Here is a 21,439-nt window from a genome sequence, read left to right on the forward strand (position 1 = left end):
CTGTAATCGAACACCACCCCAGGCCAAGTGGTGTCGAAGTGAATCAACGGCAGGACACAATAAACTAGTCCTCCGTTTCACAGACTAACGATTACCTTTGCTACGATTATGCCTGAGCCTTTCCTGCGAATTCGTGCTGCCGCATTGCCTCTGGGGGATACACGAGTAATTGCTGTCGCTGCTGTACGTGGGCGAGGACGTCCTGTTTCTTCGTCGCGGGCTCCTGTTGCTCCTGCTGCGGGAACCCGTCCTGCTGCTGCTGCCACTGTGGCCGCACGCGGTGCCGTACTGCTGCGCGTTGTACTGCATCGTGTCGGCGTACAGACAGCTCGATTCCGAGCACGAGCAGCACGCGTCCGAGTGCGTATTAGAATCGCACGACTTCCTATCCCACTCTTCGTTCTCGGGCTGATATAGATTGTCGCTGTGGTACATCTCGTCCTTGTGCCGATAGAGCTCCTCACTCATGGCCGATGGGTGGTTTAGATGCGATTGCTGACCGGCGCGCGTAAACGCGGGTTCACGTGCACCGTAATCGTCCGCCAAACCGTTTTGGTGATGGCCGTAGATGACGGATCCACTCTCGTACTCATTCTCCTGGTTCCGGTAATCGTAATGGTCGAAACCCTGCGGGAACGTGGGTAGCGGCGGTGGATTGGTCTGAGGCGGTAGCGTGGTGTATCTGCCCTGTGGTACTTGAAGGTTGCCGGGCAATATCTGAAGAGCGCCCGACTCAGGCTGCTGGCTCTGTCCGCCGCCGCTCCACGGCGTCGGCGACGGACTGAAGCTGTTGTTCACTCGGATGGGCGGAGTGGGCGGACTCTGCGAGTTCGCCGAACCAGCGCCGGAGCCGCCGCAGTGATCCAGGTCGTTCTGAACGCTTCTCTTGCCGAGATGCGGACTGAACGGCACTTGCTGCTGCTGTTGCACTTGTGGGTGTTGCAATTGATGCTGCTGCTGTTGTTGCTGATGCATCCGGCCAGCAGCGGTCATCGGTGCGATGCCGAGCGGGGGCGGGTGCTCGGGCGGTGGTGGCAACATGTCGCACCAGTTGGGGATCGAACCGGTTTGCGGCGGTGCATCACTCGCCGCGGGGCCCGCTATTCTGTACTGTCTTCTTTGCACGTCCAGGTTCTCGTCCGTGTAGGCGTCGCCGCCGCTCGTGTTGTCGCTGCACGGCGACACCGTGGACTTGTTCGGCTCCTGATTCGAGTCGAGACTCGAGTAGTCTGGCTTTAAACACGAGTCGCCGGAACTCGATTTTTGGCAGCTGGTCTCGATGGAGTCCGAGTTGCGACTGCCTACGCACAAAGTCGTGGTCGCGTACGGTTCTGGTGGCGGCGCTTGCATTTGCTTGCGCGTGTTGTAGAACGTTGTAAGATTCACCTCGGCATACTCTGAGCCGGCCATGCTCATTATACCAGCCGCGAGCATGTGTTGATTGTTAAGTAACTTAGTCTCACAATCTTTATCGGTGGCGCCTTGCAAGGTATTCGTTGGCCGCCAACCGCGTTCCAGCCAAAGGGTGTCTTTGTTTAATTGACAAATGTCGTTCGCGGTGCCTACGGGTACGTTTAGATGACCCAGTTGCTTGCTCATCGCCTGCCGGCGTCTGACGTAAAGGGCAGTCAGCAGCGCGATGATAACTGCGAATATCATCGTGATTATCATCACAAGGAACCACGTCTCGCGAACTACGGACGCGGCCCCGTGACTGGGATCCATGCTCCGCGGCGGCAATTGTGTTAACTGGCCCGGATCCATGTTCAGCAACGTCGGACTGGAGAAAGGGCCGAGACCAACGCGAGTCAACCCGGCTACACGCGCCGTATAGAGACCGCCGGTAGTCAGGCTGTTGATGATCACTGATGTGGTGGACGCGTTGAGGGACATCTGACCCAAGATCTTGTTACTGCTGTTGCTTTTGATTTGAATCTAAGAGCGAATCGACAATAAGATGAACATGTTCTTGCTATACTTGAGGAAGACTTACGGTAGTAATCTAGTCTTACCTTGTAACCGATCAGTTGACCATTCTGCGTATTCTTCGGTGGTGGTGACCACCGAACGAACGCTGAGGTCACATTTATCATCCCTACGTGAACATTCTCGGGGGCGCCCGATGGTGCGTCCTCTAGGGTAGTGACCAGCTTCACATTGCTCGGCCGGCCCTCGATTATCTTGTAGAAGGGTACCAGGAAGAATTCGTAGCGCGTGTACTTCTTCAGGTTGGTTAGCACGTAACTGGTGGCGCCGGCATTCAGTACCGTGACCATCTGATATTCCGGTTTCTCCGAGTCCTCACGATATCGTATATAAAGACCCTCCACCAGATCCGCCGCGCCGAGAATCTGAAATTCAAATTTCCGAAGCTATTATGTTATTCTAATCCTTGTTACTTCTCTCGTAATGTCATTCTAATACCAACTGTCGCGTCAAGATATCTTGAATCTTCTTTTAGGAAATATATTCAAAGTATTTTGAATTTTCATTCTCTTAAGAGAATTAAATGTTAATAATATGTTATTCTCTGTTCTTTTTTAAATATCAAGTATCATGATTAGATTAGATCTTTGCCAAACTAAATTGCACTTACAGTTAAGACTTTTTGACCAAGAATAGTATTTTAAAGAGCTATTCTCAAAAATTTTTGAAATAATATTTCTCGCAATATCTCACATATTTTATTGCGCTAAATGTTAACAGAATCACATGGAAAATATTAAGATTGATACTTACGTCCCACATGATCTTCACGCTGGTACTGCTTAACGGCTGCACCTCTTTGAGATGTAAAATTTCACTGTTGAGCCGATCTCTGGCACGAGTCAGTTCCACTTGCGGTACCGTGTGCTGATTTACGTTAGTAGTTTGCACCACGTCCGACAGCGGTCCGGGCAGCGAGAGCCCGTGGCTATTTTCCGCCCGTACGAGGAAAACGTAATTGGTCTCTGGCCTCAAATCTGTCACCTGTTGATGGATAAAGCAGGAAAACCGATTTGTTAGCTTAATGAATAAAATCTAAAAATAGATTTTACAGAAATACATATATATCTAAATAAATATTATTTGTTTGTTGACTATTAAATGTTCACTCTTCTCTCTTAATAGCTCTCCGCTTTTAAAGCGATAAATTCATTTCTTCTTTAAATTGATCAAAGCACACTGTATTACATAGCAACGAAATTTGGCGTATATAATGTCCGATATTAAGGGATATTAAAGCGTCTTCTATGTCGGCGGCTATTTCTTTGAAGGATTAGGTGTCTCATCCTTTTTATTAAATCGTAGTTTCAACACTGGCAAAGAACTTCGATATTAAATTTTTAATGCGACAAGAAGCAATTCGCTTTTGCAGATTCGTTATTTAACACGAGAAGCAAACTGTCTTGGCCAGCTGTTCGTGCACCAAGCACAGTGCGATGAACTTTCGGAACGATGCACAAAGGCAGAGAAACTGAGAATGCCCACTTCGAAAGATCATGTCGAAACTCGACGAGGAGCACGAGTGTCGTAGGAAAAGGGGGTCAACGAGCGTGTTACCGCTGATTCTCGATATATACTCACGGTGTAGATATCGTCGAGGACAGCCGTGGCCGCCACCACCCAGCCGGTGTTCAGATTACTGCTGTAGTACTCGACGTTGTAGCCAATGATCTTGCTTTGGCCCTCGTGGCCCGGGCTCCACGTCAGGGTGACCGAGTTGCTGGTGGCGTTCACTATCCGCGGCTTGCTCGGGTTCTGCGGCAGTGCCGACACGTCGGGCGTCCTGTGGAAGCTAGCGCCGGTGCTGACCGTCAGGTACGCCGACCAGGACGTGTTGCCGGACTCGGACGAGGCGATGCAGGTGTACAACCCAGAATCGTTGGTGTGCAGGTCGTCGATAAACAGCGTACCGTTGATGGCCATCGTGATACGGCCGCCCGGTCGTACAAGCACGCCCTCCTTGTGCCAGTGAACCCGTGGCGTGGGTGTACCGACCGCACGGCACGGCAACGAGGCGACGCTCTTCAGCGGCAAGGTCTGATTCGCCGGACCCAGCTCGATTATGGGCGGTGGTGTCTCCTCGATGGACGTCACCTATTTCGCCGAGACACGACGTACAGAAACCGGGATTTTATTTGGAGTCTATTTCGCGGGGAAGACAGTCGGTTGGCCGAGTGCCATAAACGCCTTCCTCCAATTTTCTACGTTATTCGGTTATGGAAATGTATGAGACGAGTCCAGAATTCGCAAAATCAGCTCTCAACTCATCGACATGGATTTTACTTGAAGTTTATACTTTTGAGGAAACTAAGGAACGGCCACGTATTACAGATTCTAATTCTCGATTGAACTCTCGATCTTCTAACATTGTACAAGTCCAAAATTTACTTGCCGAACTTGTGATGAAAATGAAATTATGGGATTAAGCAGCCGTGATACCTGGCCGCTGAATTAAGCGAATATCGCATCCACCAAGTTCGATTAAATAGCTAGGTTGGTTGAAATATGTAATTCAAAAGTTTCTTTTCTATATTACACCTTTCAACTTTGGCCGCTTCGAGCGAACTTGCGGAGTTTCCATTCGCCTAAGTTGATCGCTGTAATATCCCCGATATGTAGATAAGAATTTTATTCAGAGAATGTGGGGCAACTCCCCTCGGGCTAGGATCCGCGGAGCTTCGTTGCACCAGCCGGAATGGTAATTCTGCACTCATCCAGAAAAGAACGGAGGGAGGGAGGGTGGGGACAGTATAAATATGTATCGAGAAAATGAACCACTTAATGTGCACACACTCGACCCTCACACGAGATGAATGAATTTATCTCTTAACTGTGCGCATCTTAAACTGTTGCACGTCCATTTACCACATGCTAAGCTGAATTGTTTTCGTTGCCAGTGCAAGAATATCACGACTATTTTTACTACAATTGAATTCACAATTATTATGTTAACACGAATAATATTAATGAAATAAAAGTAAATTAAAGTATTAAAGAGAGCAATGTGTTATATTATAACATGTTTAATATATGATATATCATACATATGATATTAATACACGTAATAATATTGTGCGACATTAATAATGCGGCATTCAGCGTTTGAAATAAAAAAGACCGTGACGTTAATGCAGGAAAAATTTTGGGGACTACATGTGAGGGTCGAGGGTGGTCGAATCACCATGAGACATAGATTAGAGGGCTTTATATACCTGAAGAAATACGGTCGCGGTGCTGGCGCCGGCCTGACTAATGGCGCTGCACACGTAGTGGCCCTCGTCTTTCCTGACGGCGCCCTTGATACTTAGACTTCCGTCTTCCGTGACGGTGTAGTGGCTTTGATACGTGTTGCCGGGAAACATTAGCTCCTGAGAACCCTCCCGGGTCCAAAATATCGACGGTTTCGGCGCACCACGCGCCGCGCACGAGAAGGTAACGTCGGTACCGGTGTTTACAGTCTCATCTTTGGGGAAGTTGGTGAATACCGGTCTCGCTGTGACAAATGATTCAAATTCGCTACGGTTCGATATTTATCTTCACCGCGTACTTGGCAATAAAAGTGCAATCAAGTGGTTTTTCTGATAAATCCTAATGTATAATTATGAGTTTAAATCAAGATTTTTAAATAATCAGAAAAGAATCAAATAAAGCAAGTAAATTACTTAATTATTAAGTTCAAAGTCAACGTTTTAATTGATTAAGTTTAATTTACTTGTATCGTTCAATGTCACAAATTTCATTCCCTCCATCTGTCTATAATCTGTCTATAACGAAAAGTAAGAGCTAGAATAGAAATTGAAATGAATTAAATTAAAGCAACAAATTCCGACAGAAATATTGAGATGGGCAAAACGATGCTATCAGTTACATAGAGCCGTCGAGAATTTCTGCCGTTTATTTAAGCGTGAGGTTCGAGCTGTCCATCGGTAGCTTCGTAGCCCTACCGTAGCCCCTATCCCGTTCATTACGAGCAACCGAGCAGACCGCGTTCGAATTTTCCAATCCGCAGATTCGCATCAAAAGTCGACGTCGGGACGACAGGACGGCATGTTCGGCGCTCAATATGCGGCGATAATGCGCGACGTTGTGTCTGGGGTGCCTGACGGCAGCCCCTCGCTCGTGTCGTCACCGGCGCGATAATCGTACACCGGGCGCGTAATTAATTTCACGGCCGAGCGGTGCGCTCACACAGAGCGCACTGGGTGGAGAGAGGATTAGTACTCACAGTGCACGGTAAGAGTGGCACTCGCTGATATCGCGCCCACGCCGTTCTCCGCCTCGCAGATGTACGTCCCTTGATCCTGGGGGTTCACCCGCTCGATGCGTAAACTTTTGTCGTCCAGGATGTGCGCCCGGCCTATCGGCATCTTCCCGTCGTTTCGCCGCCATAGAATCTCCGGAGGCGGATCACCGCCCACCCTGCAGGCGAACTCCGCCGTCTGATCCGTAAGGATCGTCTGGTTCGACGGCACGGCCAGGAAGAACGGCTTCACTGCAAGGACAGAGCGAGGATTTGACGGGGAAAGCCCAATAGCGTCCCCGGGGCCCTAATGTATCCTGAATTATGGTTCGCTTATGGATTTTCATTGGATCCCGAACGGCTTCGCGGTTCACAAATCACCACTCGAATATTGTTAATTTAAGATAGTAATTATCAGGACGGAATGGATTTAGTCAAATTGAATACATATTATAATAAATCCCGCTGTAATAGCGAAACGTGAATCAATGAATTGGAAAATTGTATTAATTATATATTATTAAAGTATTAACATTATATTTATAACGTCACGAACACATGTTACGGCCTGGGAAACGATGGTGGTAGTACTTTTTATCATTTTTGTGAGAAATTAAAATAAATGATAAAAATTGCAGGATTAATCCATACTATCGAATTATTGCACGAAAGAATAATTAGCAAAAGCAGAAAAGCGATATTTGATCACTATAATTAAAAAATTTATCACATTCGAATTGGGTGATAACCGAATTAGGTGACATTTTCGCAAGGTAAGATATGATATTTTAAGCATCTTGATTCTTAAATATTGCATGCATTATTGAATTTGTCGCGATCACCGCATGAGACGAATCCTTAAACTTATTAGACAACCAGGATTAGCATTAAACGTCGCTAAACCGGGATAATCTCGGTTCTACGGTGCCTGGCGCTCGCTTCTCGATCCTAATTGTATGGAGAATCGTTCGTGTGTTTACGCAGGCGTTTGATAACGCTTACCATGAACCGTGAGAGTCGCTACCGCGGATTCCTTGGAGCCGACCATGTTCTCGGCGATGCACTGGTACTTGCCCTGGTCGGCCGGCCTCACGTCAGATATCATTAGGTTGCCCCCGTCCACGAGGGTTATCCTGAAACGGCCGATGAACGATCAATCAAGATGCGAGACATTTTTCCATTCAGCGAGAGCGGCGACGATGAGAATTACGACGATTAATTTCCGCCCGTCTGCGAAAGATCGCAGTCCTCGAGCGCCGTAAGTGCCATCGGGGAAGAACATCGTTATAATGGTAACATATTACGCTGACGCTATATACGCGTATCATTTCATATACATTACATAATATTTTACGTGTATTACTATTAAATATCGTTGGCACATTAAATCGAGATACCAAAGTTTTGCACGAGCAATATCGAGACCATTACGAGCGACTGGAGCAACCCTCCCAGACGTACGTAAATTCTCGCTCGTTCCGCGACGCGGTTTATTCGAGCCTGCTGTTCTACAAGAACGAAACTTCCGGAGGCCGGCGCGTTTTCGTAGCAACGGCGCTCGACGTCTCGATATTATTTATGCGAGGGAATAAGGCGCGCGAAGGCGCGTTCAAGGCTGCGTACTTGACATTCCTGACCCCCGCGCACTATCCCTCCGAGACGAGAGATCGTTCTTCCACCCTGCCACCCTGCCGGTCCCGAGATTAAACGGCCGTCTCGTTGGCGGTAGACGCGCACATATCGCGCGCGTCTACATATGGAGAGCGCTCGCGACGACGCGATCGAGAGCTACGATCGATCGCGTTCTCTCTCTAATTTATAGTGTCAATTAATTTTCGCGCCGGTGGTGCTCGATTACTCTCCTCCTCTTCCTCTTTTCTCCTGCTGCCGCGACCTGCTCACTCCTCGCCCCGCGCGACTATTCTTCCATCGTTCTCCTGTATCCCGTTTCACTCTGTTCCGCGCGTTTCCATCAGAAGAGAGGAGAGAAACGCGCGGCGCGGTCTCGGCGTTCCGATACGGCCGGATTTAATTCCTCTATCGGTTGTCCTAATTTATCGCGGCTTCGGGCTTCTATCGGTAAATCCGGCACGAGGATGGAAGGCGAAGAAGGAAGAGCGAGACGGCGAGGGGTGGGTGGGTTACCGCGGGTTGCCGCGCTGGAGGAGAGTACCCTATTGATCGAGACGAAAAGGAGAGGAAAATAGTCGTCGATGCAAGCGAGCGAGCGAGCGAGCGAACGAACGTGTGGGAGTTTCGTTTCGTTTCGAAGCGCAGGAGGCCTCGGAAAAAAAATGTCTCCATTCTCGTTTCCCGTCGGTTTTCCCTCCCTTCTTCAGGGAGAACGCGAAAGGAAGAGAAAAAAAAGGAAAATCGTTTATCACGCGCTCTTATATGCCGCGAGCCCCCCAGAGAGTATTAAGCCAACGCGCGTACAATACAGTACGGTGCGAGCAAACGGTAAATGGGAGTAATTATGAAATAGCGTAACAGGAAGTAACGCAAAATGGACTGTGTACAGATAAATTGTACATAAAGAAATAACGGAAATATATTGGAATTCCCTAATGGCCCAAGTTAATCAATTGTAATAATTTATAAAGTTAGTAAATTGTACTCCGATATTCACAACTTTTTTATTTGCTTACTGTAACATCGATGAAGAGAGGAAGAGAAAGAGAGAGAGAGAGAGAGAGAGAAGTTCCTCCTTAATTTCCAACTATCTTTTTCCGATCGTACATTTGAAAACTTTGGTAATAAGAATTTTTTTATTTCCGACAGTTTCGCCGATCGGAATGGAGATCGGGTGGAGTTGCCAACGTTCCTCCTAGAGGAAAAAGAGGGAGGGCGGGATCGCGGTGCGAGAAAACTAAGAGGCGTTCAGCGCCCCATGAAAGTTTGATCGAGTCGATCCACGGGGATTCGGAGGGAGAAAAAATCGCTCGTTCCGAGATACGAATGGCAGGCGGAGAGGAGTGCGCGCGGCAACACCAAAGTGTATGCCGGGTCGTTACAGAGCGGGATGGTTACGCGCGCGCGCAAGCGTAAGCTTAAAACGCTTGATCCCGATGGAGAAGAGAAAGAGAGAGAGAGAAAGAGAGAAGGATGGACGAAGGGACGGTGCGCGAAAGAGGTAAAATTCGCAGTAACCTGCCGAATTTACGCGCCGATTCCCGATTCCTTCGACATCACCGAGTTGCGGGTCTCCCGAGCCCTTTCCGTCCGGTTACACGCCCTGGATATCGGATACACATAGGCGGCAATTGCCGGATGATGTACAAATACGGGACACGCCTATCGATTACAAATTATTCGCTTCGTTATACCAGCATCATTTAATATCATTGCTCGATTTACGATCAAAATTGAGACTCAAAATTTTATCGACACATAGTTTGATTCGATTTTCGTGTTTGAAAATAAATGAAATTGAAATTTCGTAGAAAATTCATAAGGGAATTTAGTATAAAAAGCACGATATTCAACGTGTCATCGAGTTCCCTGAATAGAAGCGCTCACTCGGATAGCGTAAACGGACGAAGTCAATTTAATTCGCCGTCCCGTTTTCTAATCTTAAACGAGAAATGGAGCGAACTGCAACTGCGACAAGTGAGTAGCTACGACAATGTTATTCAACTCTAACTTTAACTAATGTCGCAACGTTTCAATGTTCGACTGTTCTCGTAGCAAACAATCGTTTCAATGCGTGACCATTCGTCGAGGGGAACCAACTTTCGGTTTATCTCTGCACGCGAGGACAGATTCTAAGCTTAAACGCAAGATATGGGGACCCGTAAAAAACGCAGAGCGAACGCTTCGAGATAACCGACCGTATCCGCGTTAGCAGCGTTTGATGCGATTTTTTGCTCTGGCGATGTCCCTTTTATTCTGGTGTCGCTGTTAGAATTAAGTTAATCCGGGTGCCTCCCTTTATCTCTCTCCTATCATCTTTTTCTCTCTCTCTCACTCGCATCTATAAAAGTAGATTTTCCCCGACCGTAATCCCGAGCGAGCATAAAAGTTGCTCTTACTGCCGCGACATTATTACGTAGAGACATACAGCGCGAATTCTCACGTATAGATGCGCTTTTTTCCCTTCGTACGCGGTGGCGATGCTCGTGTGCGTGCAATTTAATCGGAGAGACGAGATCGGAGGGCGGCGGGCGAGAGCAGGCTCGAAGTGGGCGCGACGGCGGATGCACGCGCTTTTAAAGGGCCGGAAAATTGCGCGGATGGAATATATTTATTATTGTTCCGCCGTGTGTCATTCGAGATCCAGGTGACATGATTGAATTAATCGCCGCAACGTCGTGCAACGAAACACACGCGTCAAAATGCGCTTATTCCCGGTCAGATAAATTTTATTATTATTTGTTTATTCACGTGCACGTTATATTTATTACAGTTGCGTAGTTACGCAGACATGACCGTCAAGCTTATTAATATTGCTCATTTAATAATATCGCATTGTTCTAGACAGCTGTACGACGTTGTGTTTACCTCGTCCGTTTGGCGCCAGCAAGCCGGGCGAACAAATACGACAAAAGAAGGAAGAGGCAAGGAAGAAAGCTTGCTTAAAGCGATTTTCACGCGGCAGCTGGCTCGCCGGGGTCGGAGAAAAGGCCCCGAGATGTCGGGAGAGTGAGACCCAGTCCGGCCCCGACCGCTTCTCGCAAAATGGTCGTGCCAGCATTTAATCATCACGCTTTTTCGTGCCGGCCGCGCAATTTTCGTTGCGTTTCGGTTGTTGTCGCGGTATGTCGACCACGAATTCAAAGGGACCCGGGAGGACCGTAGGTCACAAAGAAGACTCACCGTTTTGTCGCTTCCAGGTCTATTATGTGACCGTTCCTCTTCCAATGGAGAGTCGGTTCCGGATGGCCGCGAGGCGGTCCGCACTCGAGCAAAGCCGTCTCTCCGGCGGCAACCCTCGTGTTCTGCGGCTCCGCGCGAAACTCATCCCGCAGCACTGTAACAGACAGACAGAACCGTTGCGATGATGCACCGTTGCATTACAAAGATACTACGTCGCGACGTCGTTTGTCCAGGGTGGCGATACCTCCCCGCGCGCGGCAGTAAGGGAGGACAAAAAAGGGGACGCGCTTTCTGCAAAGACGACAAAGGCGCAGGCCGCTCACGCTCACATTTTTATCTTTTGTTATCATAATCACACATCGAGCCCTTTTAACCCGATTATTACGGTGAGCGTGAGCCATACGTGCGTGTGGTACGTATTCTTTGTATGGTACCACATGGTACTCGGTGCTTCGGGGTTTCGAAGTTTTAATAAGCTTTTCATAAAAGTCACCTGATTTCTCTCGGTCGTGTATCGTGAGTATAAACTAGAACAAACTGGAATGAATTTTGAACACTCGCGCGACGATTCGGGGATACCTAAAAAGAAGGAAACACGCTCTCGGAAAGTGGAATACGCGGTCATTTCACTTGGGTCTCACGTGTGAATAATTTTTTCCCGATACCGCGATGCGTAATATCGTTCTCTCTGTTCGCCAGTTACGTGCGCTTCGGAAAGTAAGAGATTTGTCTAGTATTATATGGATAATATTCAAATAAGGGGAATACGCAGTCTCCAAACAACAGTGCGGCTACCTCGAATGGAAAATGTTTCCAGAATTCCCGTGCGCCTTAGAGATTTGCGTATGAAAAGAGCTAGATCCTCTATTCAGTTTGAGAGAGTGTGCAGACGTTAGTGTGAACACACAGTATACATAAATATAAAAATATTTGTAGAGGTCAACACTATCCATCTCCGTTAACAGAAGCCCTTAATCCCTCAGAAAGCCGCTCGGAAAATAACGAAACTTCATGTCGGCGAAACTAGGGATGCATTCCATCGGATGCGTTATCGAGCTTAGGGTTAAGCGTGGAAATGGGAGCGACACGCGAGAAACACGTACCACACGAGTACGAAGCCCGCCGTGTGCCGAGCTGGAAGTTACGAATTGAAATCTGAGACAAACCGGGGGAAAACGAGGACGAGGGGGCAGCGCGGGCCTCGGCACGAAGAAAGGGGCGCTTTCATAGGCGGCAAGAACGGTTTGAAAAACCGTAGGTCGCCGTGCCGGGGTCCCGGACCCTAACGATTCCGACGTGAATCAAATGTAACGCAATTTCTCAGAAAACGAGGGAGATGAATAAAGGGGTTGCGCGCATCCTCGCCGCTGTCGCCGCTCGTCGGACCTCCGGTCCAACCTTTCAACCCCTTTCGCAGTGGCGCACGCTAAAACTTTCCCCGGATTCGCGGGGATGGGATGAGATTGGGACCCCCAGTGTCTCTTCTCCTCGTTCCTCGGTTTTTCCGGGCCTTCGCGTGTCCCCGCTATGTACTCTATACCGTTCGTATATACCGAGTTTACGTGAATCCCCGTAGAGCTACGCGCGGCAACGTGAAAAATGGGGATCGCGCCCCCACGGGCCAGGTATACGTCACGTAAATAGGTACACGGTGCATACGGAATCAGGATCAGGATCGGGATCAGACGCGCTCTTTATAGCCTGAGGTTTTCGGCGTATTCGGCGCCCCTACTGTCTCAATCTAGGAAAGTATATAAGACAGTGGGAAGATAAATGTGTATTTCAAGTAAAGCGTATACATAAATAGCGATTCTCCCTTTTAGGATCGCTTAGGGTCGATTGCGAATTACGCGAATCATCTATGTATGTGCATACGAGATTCGGAATCCGTACTTTTGTCGTTACGGTTTTCCGATAAACGGAGGTAACGAGCATCGTTGCTGCACGCTGTGATAATTGCTATTGTTCTTATCATGCGAGAAATATTACGTCATTACACCGAGTTTAGCGCTTGCAACTCTGGCACGTCGACATCATTATCACTTCTCCGGTTTTCCGAGATGAACGAACTAAACCGATTAAGCGTCAAACTGTCGCGATAACTGAGTCCTTAAACTGTTCCAGCGATATCATTGCGGCAGCGCAGTCATTGCGGCATCGTGACGAGCGGAATCGAAATTAAACTGAAACAGCTTTAATTCACTCCGGTCTCCGTTATTTCTTGCCCGAGCGCTTTTTTTATTGATGGCGATTGCCCGCCGGCCAGACGGCGGAGAGGAAAATCCCGATCTCGCGTCTCGGATCTCGTTTACATTTACATGTAGCTCGAGACTCGAATCGATAATGTGACACGGTCGGGCGGCGCGCGCGCGCGAGTGAGTGTCGCGACATTACGGGCGCGTATCGGACCGCGAGACTAAAATTAGACTACGCGCGGCGGAATTATCTGGTCGTCGTCGTCGTCGTCGTGGTCGTTGTCTCGTAGGTGCCTGCTACGTATCCGCGCGTGCATTTACATAGGAATGGCGCGGCGTAAGGAGCGCTTTATTTATGCCGCGCGCGTTCTCTCTCACGCGATCCTATTCCGAGGCACGCGCTCGCTCGCGCGCGCGCGACACCCGTTGCGTGGCTTTCTTTTCATCCTGAGCCGCGTGTTAACCCGCGCGCGATCAAGCGCGATTTGCCGATCGCGTTAAGAGGTTCCTCTCGCTGCTGCGAGCCGGCCGCGTCTCCCTGTGAGCGAACGAACGAGTGAACGATCGATATGCCCTCTGGGCATCACGCCGAATCCCCGAGTGTGTTTTCTGTGCCAACGACCGCGCATAATCGATACTTCACAGTTCGAGCCGACGAAAAAAAAAAAGGGAAAAAAGAGAAATCATTTTATCGCTTCGGGAGCGCGCCGTTCCTACAATCGGCATGAACACCGCGACCATATATCCTCGGCGTCGCGGATCGTTAGTCGCCGCAAACCACACGCACGCACGCACACGACGCACATCCGTAAACGCCCGTAGTAGACCAGAGAGACACGTATACGCGGGGTGCTCACGCACATCGCCACTTCCCTTCCGTGTAACGCTGTTAATTTGGTATTGTAGCGATCGTGGCTAATGGTTTCCAGCCGGGAACCGAGTATCGACCAAATTTCGATGACGCGCCGCATTATCGTCGCGCGCTGAATGCGCGTTAACGAAGCGTGCGTCCGATCGTGACGAATGTCCAGCGACCGGACCCAATTACGCAATGAGGAATCCACCAGGGCGACCGAAGACGAAGCGCCGGCAAGTCACTTTCGTCGCAACGTTTAGGCGAGGCGAACTTTGCGCCAGGGGGTCACTGGTCGGAGGAAGAAGCGCGTGGTGAAACGCGAAGAGCCGAAGGACGAGATGGCCAAACTTTGGTCGCTATTAGCGTCGACAAGACGTACGCAAGGGTGTGCGAGGTTTCTCCCTGGGAAATTAACGACCCTTTTCCGGGTTCCTGCTTGGAGCGCAGACTTGCGGGAATTACAGGGATTAATTTTTTTTCTTCACACTAATGTCAGGATATATCGGCATCTCGTCGAGCTATAAGCGTACTTTTTACTCGTTTTCATCGTTTTCTTGATATTACTTTGTTATAAAGTTAAAAACTAGTTTTAAAAAATCATCATTAGAAGCAAATATGGACTTTATGGAATATCTCCGATATCTATAGAAGTCAATTTTTGTAACATTCTGATATTTCAAAATCTCAATATAAAAATTTCTCGTGTTCTTTTATAGCAGAAGAGGATGACTCATTTCGAAGCAGCTTTCCTTTCGCACGACCACTGATCGACAATTGACTCGAGATACGTGTCTCCGTTCGCGGTATCGTCGATCGCACTCATCAACGTTCGTCATGGCGTTCTCGGTCCCTCGTTCGCAGGATAATTCCAGCCAGGCAATTACTTAGTTGGTCATTCGTCGACGCAAGCGAGCGAATGAGTGAATGGATGTCGTCTTTCGACTCTCTCTCTCTCTCTCTTTTTCCCTCTTGCGCTTACATGCTCACCCTCTCTCCGTAATCAGGGCCTGAATGGTGAGCACGAGATATCGCGCTAATGGCACCTAAAGCTTTTCGTTTAAGTCTTTCGAGCCTGATGATTCCTGCCCCGACACGAGAGGCGGCTGCGTTAGCGGGTGCGCGTAGCTCACCCTCTCGCGAGCAAGGGCGGAAGTTAAAGACGCTAGTTGCCGTCAGTTGTGCGGCGGGTTGAGCTGCTCCGGCGAAATCTAATCCAAGTTTACGTGCTTCCAGGTCCAATTAGGTACAAGTAGGCACCAGCGCGCGCGCGCGCGCGCGGCTGCTGTGTCGTCGCCTTGGGACGCGATCCACGTTTCTGCAATAACGACGTTTACGCGACGGGGGTGAAACCTTGCGAGCGTAAGCGCGAAGAAGCGCGATGGTTTATCCCCGACGGAGACGAGGCATTCGGTGCTTTAAAGCTCGTAAAGTCGATAGTAACCGGCCTCTCTTATTTCGCTGAACTTGAGGAGTCTCGTCAACTCGCGCGCACACCCTCGCGACTTTCCTCCGTCGCCGCACTTTAATCCCACCGAGCGCGCGAGACGATATTGCACTCCCCGCTGTAGCCGTGTCGCATCAGCTGCGCCTAACGAGGCTCATCGTTCCTCGATGAAAAGTTATCGACAACCTTAACGACGAATCCGCTGGAACTGTACGATACTTTCGACGTAAAATCATCCGATACGGTGTCTCCTCTGTGGAGCACGTTGTAAAACACGCACGGCGCTTTACACCCTCGACAATAGTCCCTTAAGAAATTTTTTAGCGAACAATCGCACTTCGGGATAATCAGGAACTTTCGTTCAATTGAGACCGCCGCTTGAAGTTTATGAAAAAGGAGCTTTTCTCATCTGCGTGTACTCGGGGAATTTAATTATGCAGCACTTCGTGGTATTAAAAAGCGCGTTACTTAACGTAACGGCCATTCGCTGTATCGTCAAATACGTGCGATAAATGTAAGCTCTCCGGTGGCTTCGGGAAGGAAGAGTTAATAAACCGAGTTCACACAAAGCCTCTTTACGATACATTCCGCGCGAAAGTCTCTCGGTCTCTCGAAAAACGATATCCCGAAGAAAAGGAGTCGTCGCGGTTACACTCTTTACCACTTCAATCTGTCGTTTTATTGCTCCTTTCTATCTTTCCCTCTCTATCTCTCTCTTTTTCTTCCTCTTCGACACTCTCTGTTGCCCCACCGTTTCTTAACTACTCGTCCAAAGGGATAAGCGACCGAGTCTTATCCTCGGTGGTAATGAGACAGCGGGCGGTACTTAGAAGCTCTCGCTGCGAAAGGGAAAGAGACCAGGGCGAGAGGGGTGAGAGGGGTGAGAGCGGTAGTGCGTACGCAAACGACCTCCAATTAACAGATGTTGGATTTGGAGCGAAAGAATTGAAGGGTCCTTTCCACCCTCCTGCATCCCGTTGTTCTACGTGCACTATGGACCAACTAATGAGAGCACTATGCACTCTTGTTTTTGCGAGCGAACGAGCACATGCACACGTGCTCGCGTTGTGCGTGGTGCGAGCGGAGGAGACCACGGTTGTGCACACTGAAGAATGCAAAAAGTTTCTTTTTTCAGCAGTATGCGAGACCGCGAAAACGATCCGCTTACCTCCGCGTTGTCGAGATAATCGTCACGCTCGAACACTTTGCGAAGCGATTCTCTCAGCTGCAAAGCCGGAAGTCGCGTTCGCGTTTCATGCAAATAAGCGCGACATCTCGGCGAGGAAACGTCGCGATGAGGTCCAAAATTGCACATGAGAGAATACTCGTGCGATGTACATATTTATATATATCCACGTTAATTATTATTAATTTAAATTAATAGATAACAATTGATCGGTAAGAAAAGAATAATAATAAAAGAATAGTTATCACCAATGTAATACTTATTGCGTTCTAGTCGTCATCTATTGTCTCGAGGAAAGTTGAGCGCGGCTCTCGCGATGATCGACGTATCTCGGCACATCGCGAGAGGGTAAACTTGCAGAGGGGTGCCTGAGTTACCCGCGTGTTTACGCAACTTCTCTGGATCTTTTTCTTCCATCGCGCGCGCTACCCGTCCTCGACAAAGTTTTGCAAGTTGCGGCGCGTTTTGCTTACCACCCTGTATACGTAACGACGACGATGACGCGAGGACATTGACGAGCAACGGACATCCAGGCATGTACGAGCGTAACCATCTGCGCGCGACAAGGAGTCGAGGGGAAGAGAGACACGGAGGCGCATACAACCCTTCGTCGTCGGTAGACGGGTGTGGACCGAGAACCATCTAGGAACGCTTGTACACCCTTGCTTGCTAGAATGCATGGCACTTGACCAGTTTGGAGGAGGATCGAAAGGGAGGATCGTGGAGACGAAAGAGAGAGGGAGGTCGGATATCGCTTGGACGCGTAGCAAATGACGGGAATGTAACGACAAGAGAATAAAGCGTTCGTAGGATAGCGGGGGTGGGATTCCGGGCGATCCGATACATCCCGCAGGCTGCTGACCTATCCGTTTTTTTCCTGTCATCGATAAATCATACGTGAATAACTGAACATTAGTCAGAGCCGTACATTTTTTCGATATTTTATTACCTTTTGTCATTTTTCCTTTATTCCGTGATTATTTTGTTTCCTCTTGTTGTTTCCTTTAACTTTTAGAATTAAAGTTGGTCTTCCCGTTGCAGCAAGTGGATAAAGAGCGCTTGACAGGAATAAATGTTTTAAATAAAACTCGAGTTTTAAGTGCGCCATCCATCGTTGTAGAAATTCGCGTTAGACGCGAATTATCTACGTAAAGTTTTCTTTAATATAATATTTAATGTACAACTTTTAATTTCAGCTAGACGTGTGTACATAGTGCACACCCTTCGCGAATCAGCGTCAGCACGCCCACCGCGCGATGAAAGGGTTAATCACTCACGGTCGTAACGTTTTGGCCCGCTTAGAGAAGTATGCTCAGACCGTAGCGTGCCGTTAATACAACAACGCTAGCTTATTCTACATCGATCACGGTATCGTGTTCGTTTATTTCCCAACCTCGATAAGGAATCTTGGCCGTATTTTCACGCAACTGCTACGAAGTACAGTGATACGCGGCTATCGTGCCCAGCCGAGCAAGAACGCGAACAGACTCTTTCGACTCAGATTCTTAATCCTTTCCGGTTCAGCGGTTTCAATTTACGTCGCCTGCATATTGTACCTTGCGCCAGTGAAATTGATCCAACGATAACCCAGCGACAGCTGAAACACTATCTTCGAGATAACTGTCTTTGTGATTATTGTTCTCCAGTTCACGGCCACTCAGCAAGAAATGTGAAATGCGAATTACTTTGCCAACCAACGTATTACCGTACGTAAAACCTGACAGATGCCAGTTTGACTGCAAGATTACAGGCCTGGAAAAATCGAACGTATAAAAACAGAGAATCTACATTGAAACTGCGAAAAGGATTCAGAGACGCGATCTCCGAATAACGATCTCTTTCGATTAACTGTGCGGCTGTTCGTTGAAATTCAATGGAAAAAGTGTTTGAGCGCACTTTGACGATCGATTCGCCGGGGATCACATCCGCCAATTAGCGGGGCAACAGGGAGAGGAAGAAGGATGGCCGAGACTAGTATGAAACCCATCGTTAGCGGTTAGGGAAGGATCTGCAATACTAACGGATCGCACGGACTACCGACTCCATTCGGGTCCCAATCCCTGGTCTTTATTTAACCGAAGAACCGTTCGCGCCGGGGATTCGGTCCTCCTCGACAAATGGGGTTAATTGAAAAATCCGCTCGCACGTGTGCGAGGCATTATAAGCAAGTGATTTTAAAGTTTCACGCTAAAACGTTTCTGCGCTTAACTGTGCACTCTCGCCGAATCTAGCCCGAAGCGAGAGTCGATAAATCGCTAAAAATCGAAATAAGCAACGAAGCATCGCAAATCTTTGGCGCAGCGAAAGCAACGTCGCGCGAAACGAGCTCCTCTTAATAGTTTCAGAGAGATTATATTTCAGTGTGGAAATATGTACATATCAAGGCGCATTTTTCTCAGTCGCTCGCGCAGCAGCCATCGTCGCGACGAAGCGCGGTTGCGCGGCCAAGTCACCCCGTACGTGGATACCGCAAGCTGAAAAATCACCCACGGTGACCAATGTTCGCGGCCAGACGAGAACGCGCGAGCCTCTATTTCTTACGCGGATTGTCGTCGTTACTAAACGTCGCGGAAAAAGCTTTCCCGGTGTCCGTGTGCGCGCATGAACACGCATGCCGCGCCGTCTCGTAAATTTCCTCCGCCGCGACCACCGCCATGCGCGAAGAACAGCTCGGCTTTGAATACTCGCATAAATGATATTTATCGGCGTCGCGCTCGACGATACTCGCGACAATCGGGCGGCTCTTACATTTGCTTACGTGCCATTAAAGTACTGTGGAAATATACGCGAATCTCTTGTTGACTGCAAAAATACCCGAGATTTAGAAAAATAGTCTACTGACTCCCCAAAAAATCTTCAAATTGACTTCAACCATTTTTCAATAAAACTTTACTGACAGTTTTATTTACATCGCACCATTTCTTAGATATTACTAACAAAATCATGTCATCTGTTAGCGATTCTCTATAAATAAGTTTGAAGGCAGGAAACGCAGATTACGAGATATCGGAGTCGAGGCGCTTAAAGGCACTCTAAATCCAACTAGTTCTTACTGATCGATTTGAAATTTGGCTGAGCACCGACAGGAACGAGATGAGACGGACGGACGTATCAAATTGACGCTTTTATAGAACGATTTAATTCAATTGATACGCTTCCGCGATAGACCTCGAGAGAGAGAGCGGCGGCCGAAGGTTAAAGAGGTACATACGTATATATGTACCCGCTGCTGCGCATATGTACGCGAGCGCTCATCGAGAGGCTATTCAACGGAGAGCGGCGCAGCATCGCGGGGAGGAATCGAACGCGCTTCTTCGTGTGTATCGGCATGAGCGAGTCCACTAGCATCACCAGCGCAGCGTGCATTCCTCCACCTGGGCCGCGAGGGCTACGTGCATACGGGGCCGCGACTCCAGGTAGTATCATATACACGCACGTACACGCGAACGCGTCGCGTTCGCTCCCACTCGCGCTACCAGAGGGGAGAAAGAGAGCGTCCGCCGCACGATCGTCTTCGTGCGAGAGCGCATACCGTATTCGATATAATTAAAGTGCATAAATAAGCACAATGGTACCAGGAGGCTGCGGCCGATGGTGCGCGGCGCAGCGCCGCGTCGGTCTGCCTATCCGCCGCCACCGCCACCGCCGCCGAAGGTTGGTAGGTAGGCGAGCAAGAAAGGTAAGAGTATTCAATGCAAATGCCCGCGCAGAGTTTCCTCTCGGTCGGCACGACCGCGTGCTGAGAGAGCGCTCGCACTCGCCGCTCCTCGCCGCTCCGAGCTCCGCCGGCGCGCATCGCGGCTACTACACACGTGCACATGCAAGGCCCGTGTACGGGCCGCGCTCGATCGAGGAGGAGGCGGGCGGATAGCACCCGTAGGCGAGTCGACTGCCTACCTTGCGAGCTCTCCACCGGAAGGCTATCGAATCTGGATTTATCTTCCGCCTGGATTTACACTCGGCTCGCGCGCGCACATACACACACGCCCGTTCGACGGTCATTATCCGCGAGCGCGTTTCGCCGCGGGCCGCGTGCGGCTTTGCATTTTCAACGTGTCGACCGGGATACGGCAAGCGCACCGCCGTCGCCGTCGCCGCTCGCGTCTCGCGGGGATTCCGGAATATGTGACGGGATGGATAGATGCAACGGCCGGTCCGTCGGGATTTACTTCTCTTTCTCTCTCTCTCTCTCTCTCTCTCTGTCGCGACTGAATATGACACCGCACGTTATGTTGTACAGGATGTCACACGGATGACGAAAGATATTTTACGGACGGATCTTTTCGGCGACGAGTGCTGGCGAAACTGTCGGATTCTGTCAAACGCGCTTTCGCGAAAATATTTGCTAAATCTTTTAAAAAGGGTACATGCGTAGAGACTATGATAAAATGTATACTAATGTATTATGTATAAATCTGTTACTTGGAGAATATAGTTGTTTCTCGGTAAAAATTTAGGTTGCATGTTCGGAACAAATCCACTTAATTTAAACTTTGATAAACGTCCTCTTTTTTTTGAATAATGGAATCAAATCCAGGACACGTCGAATGGAAACTCGTACAATCTTCATTCTCCAAATTTGTCTATTTAGTTAGGAAAGTTGAGATTCGTGTGATTAATTCCGATATGCTTGTGCTGCGTTTAAACGACGCCACAGCAGCCCTTCGTAACGGCCGTAAAGTATCTTCGAGGCTTTCGGCGGCAGCCCTTGTAACGA

At 48.9% G+C, this 21,439-nt stretch overlaps 1 protein-coding gene across 1 annotated transcript in view; it reads right to left on the reverse strand.

The window, feature by feature from the left end:
* Nucleotides 1-21,439, reverse strand: part of LOC105274831 (roundabout homolog 2) — a 90,937-nt gene that overhangs the window by 6,921 nt on the left and 62,577 nt on the right. Inside the window, exons 3-10 of the mRNA XM_011331275.3 lie at nt 11,042-11,195; nt 7,229-7,359; nt 6,212-6,478; nt 5,199-5,479; nt 3,568-4,080; nt 2,740-2,970; nt 2,013-2,351; nt 96-1,935 (exon numbers count right to left, since the gene is read on the reverse strand). Of these exons, the coding sequence (XP_011329577.2) occupies nt 96-1,935; nt 2,013-2,351; nt 2,740-2,970; nt 3,568-4,080; nt 5,199-5,479; nt 6,212-6,478; nt 7,229-7,359; nt 11,042-11,195 (3,756 nt within the window). The remainder of the gene's footprint in view (nt 1-95; nt 1,936-2,012; nt 2,352-2,739; nt 2,971-3,567; nt 4,081-5,198; nt 5,480-6,211; nt 6,479-7,228; nt 7,360-11,041; nt 11,196-21,439) is intronic.

The sequence above is a fragment of the Ooceraea biroi genome, chromosome 8 (genome assembly GCF_003672135.1).
Source record: "Ooceraea biroi isolate clonal line C1 chromosome 8, Obir_v5.4, whole genome shotgun sequence".
NCBI classification, from domain to species: Eukaryota; Metazoa; Arthropoda; class Insecta; order Hymenoptera; family Formicidae; genus Ooceraea; species Ooceraea biroi.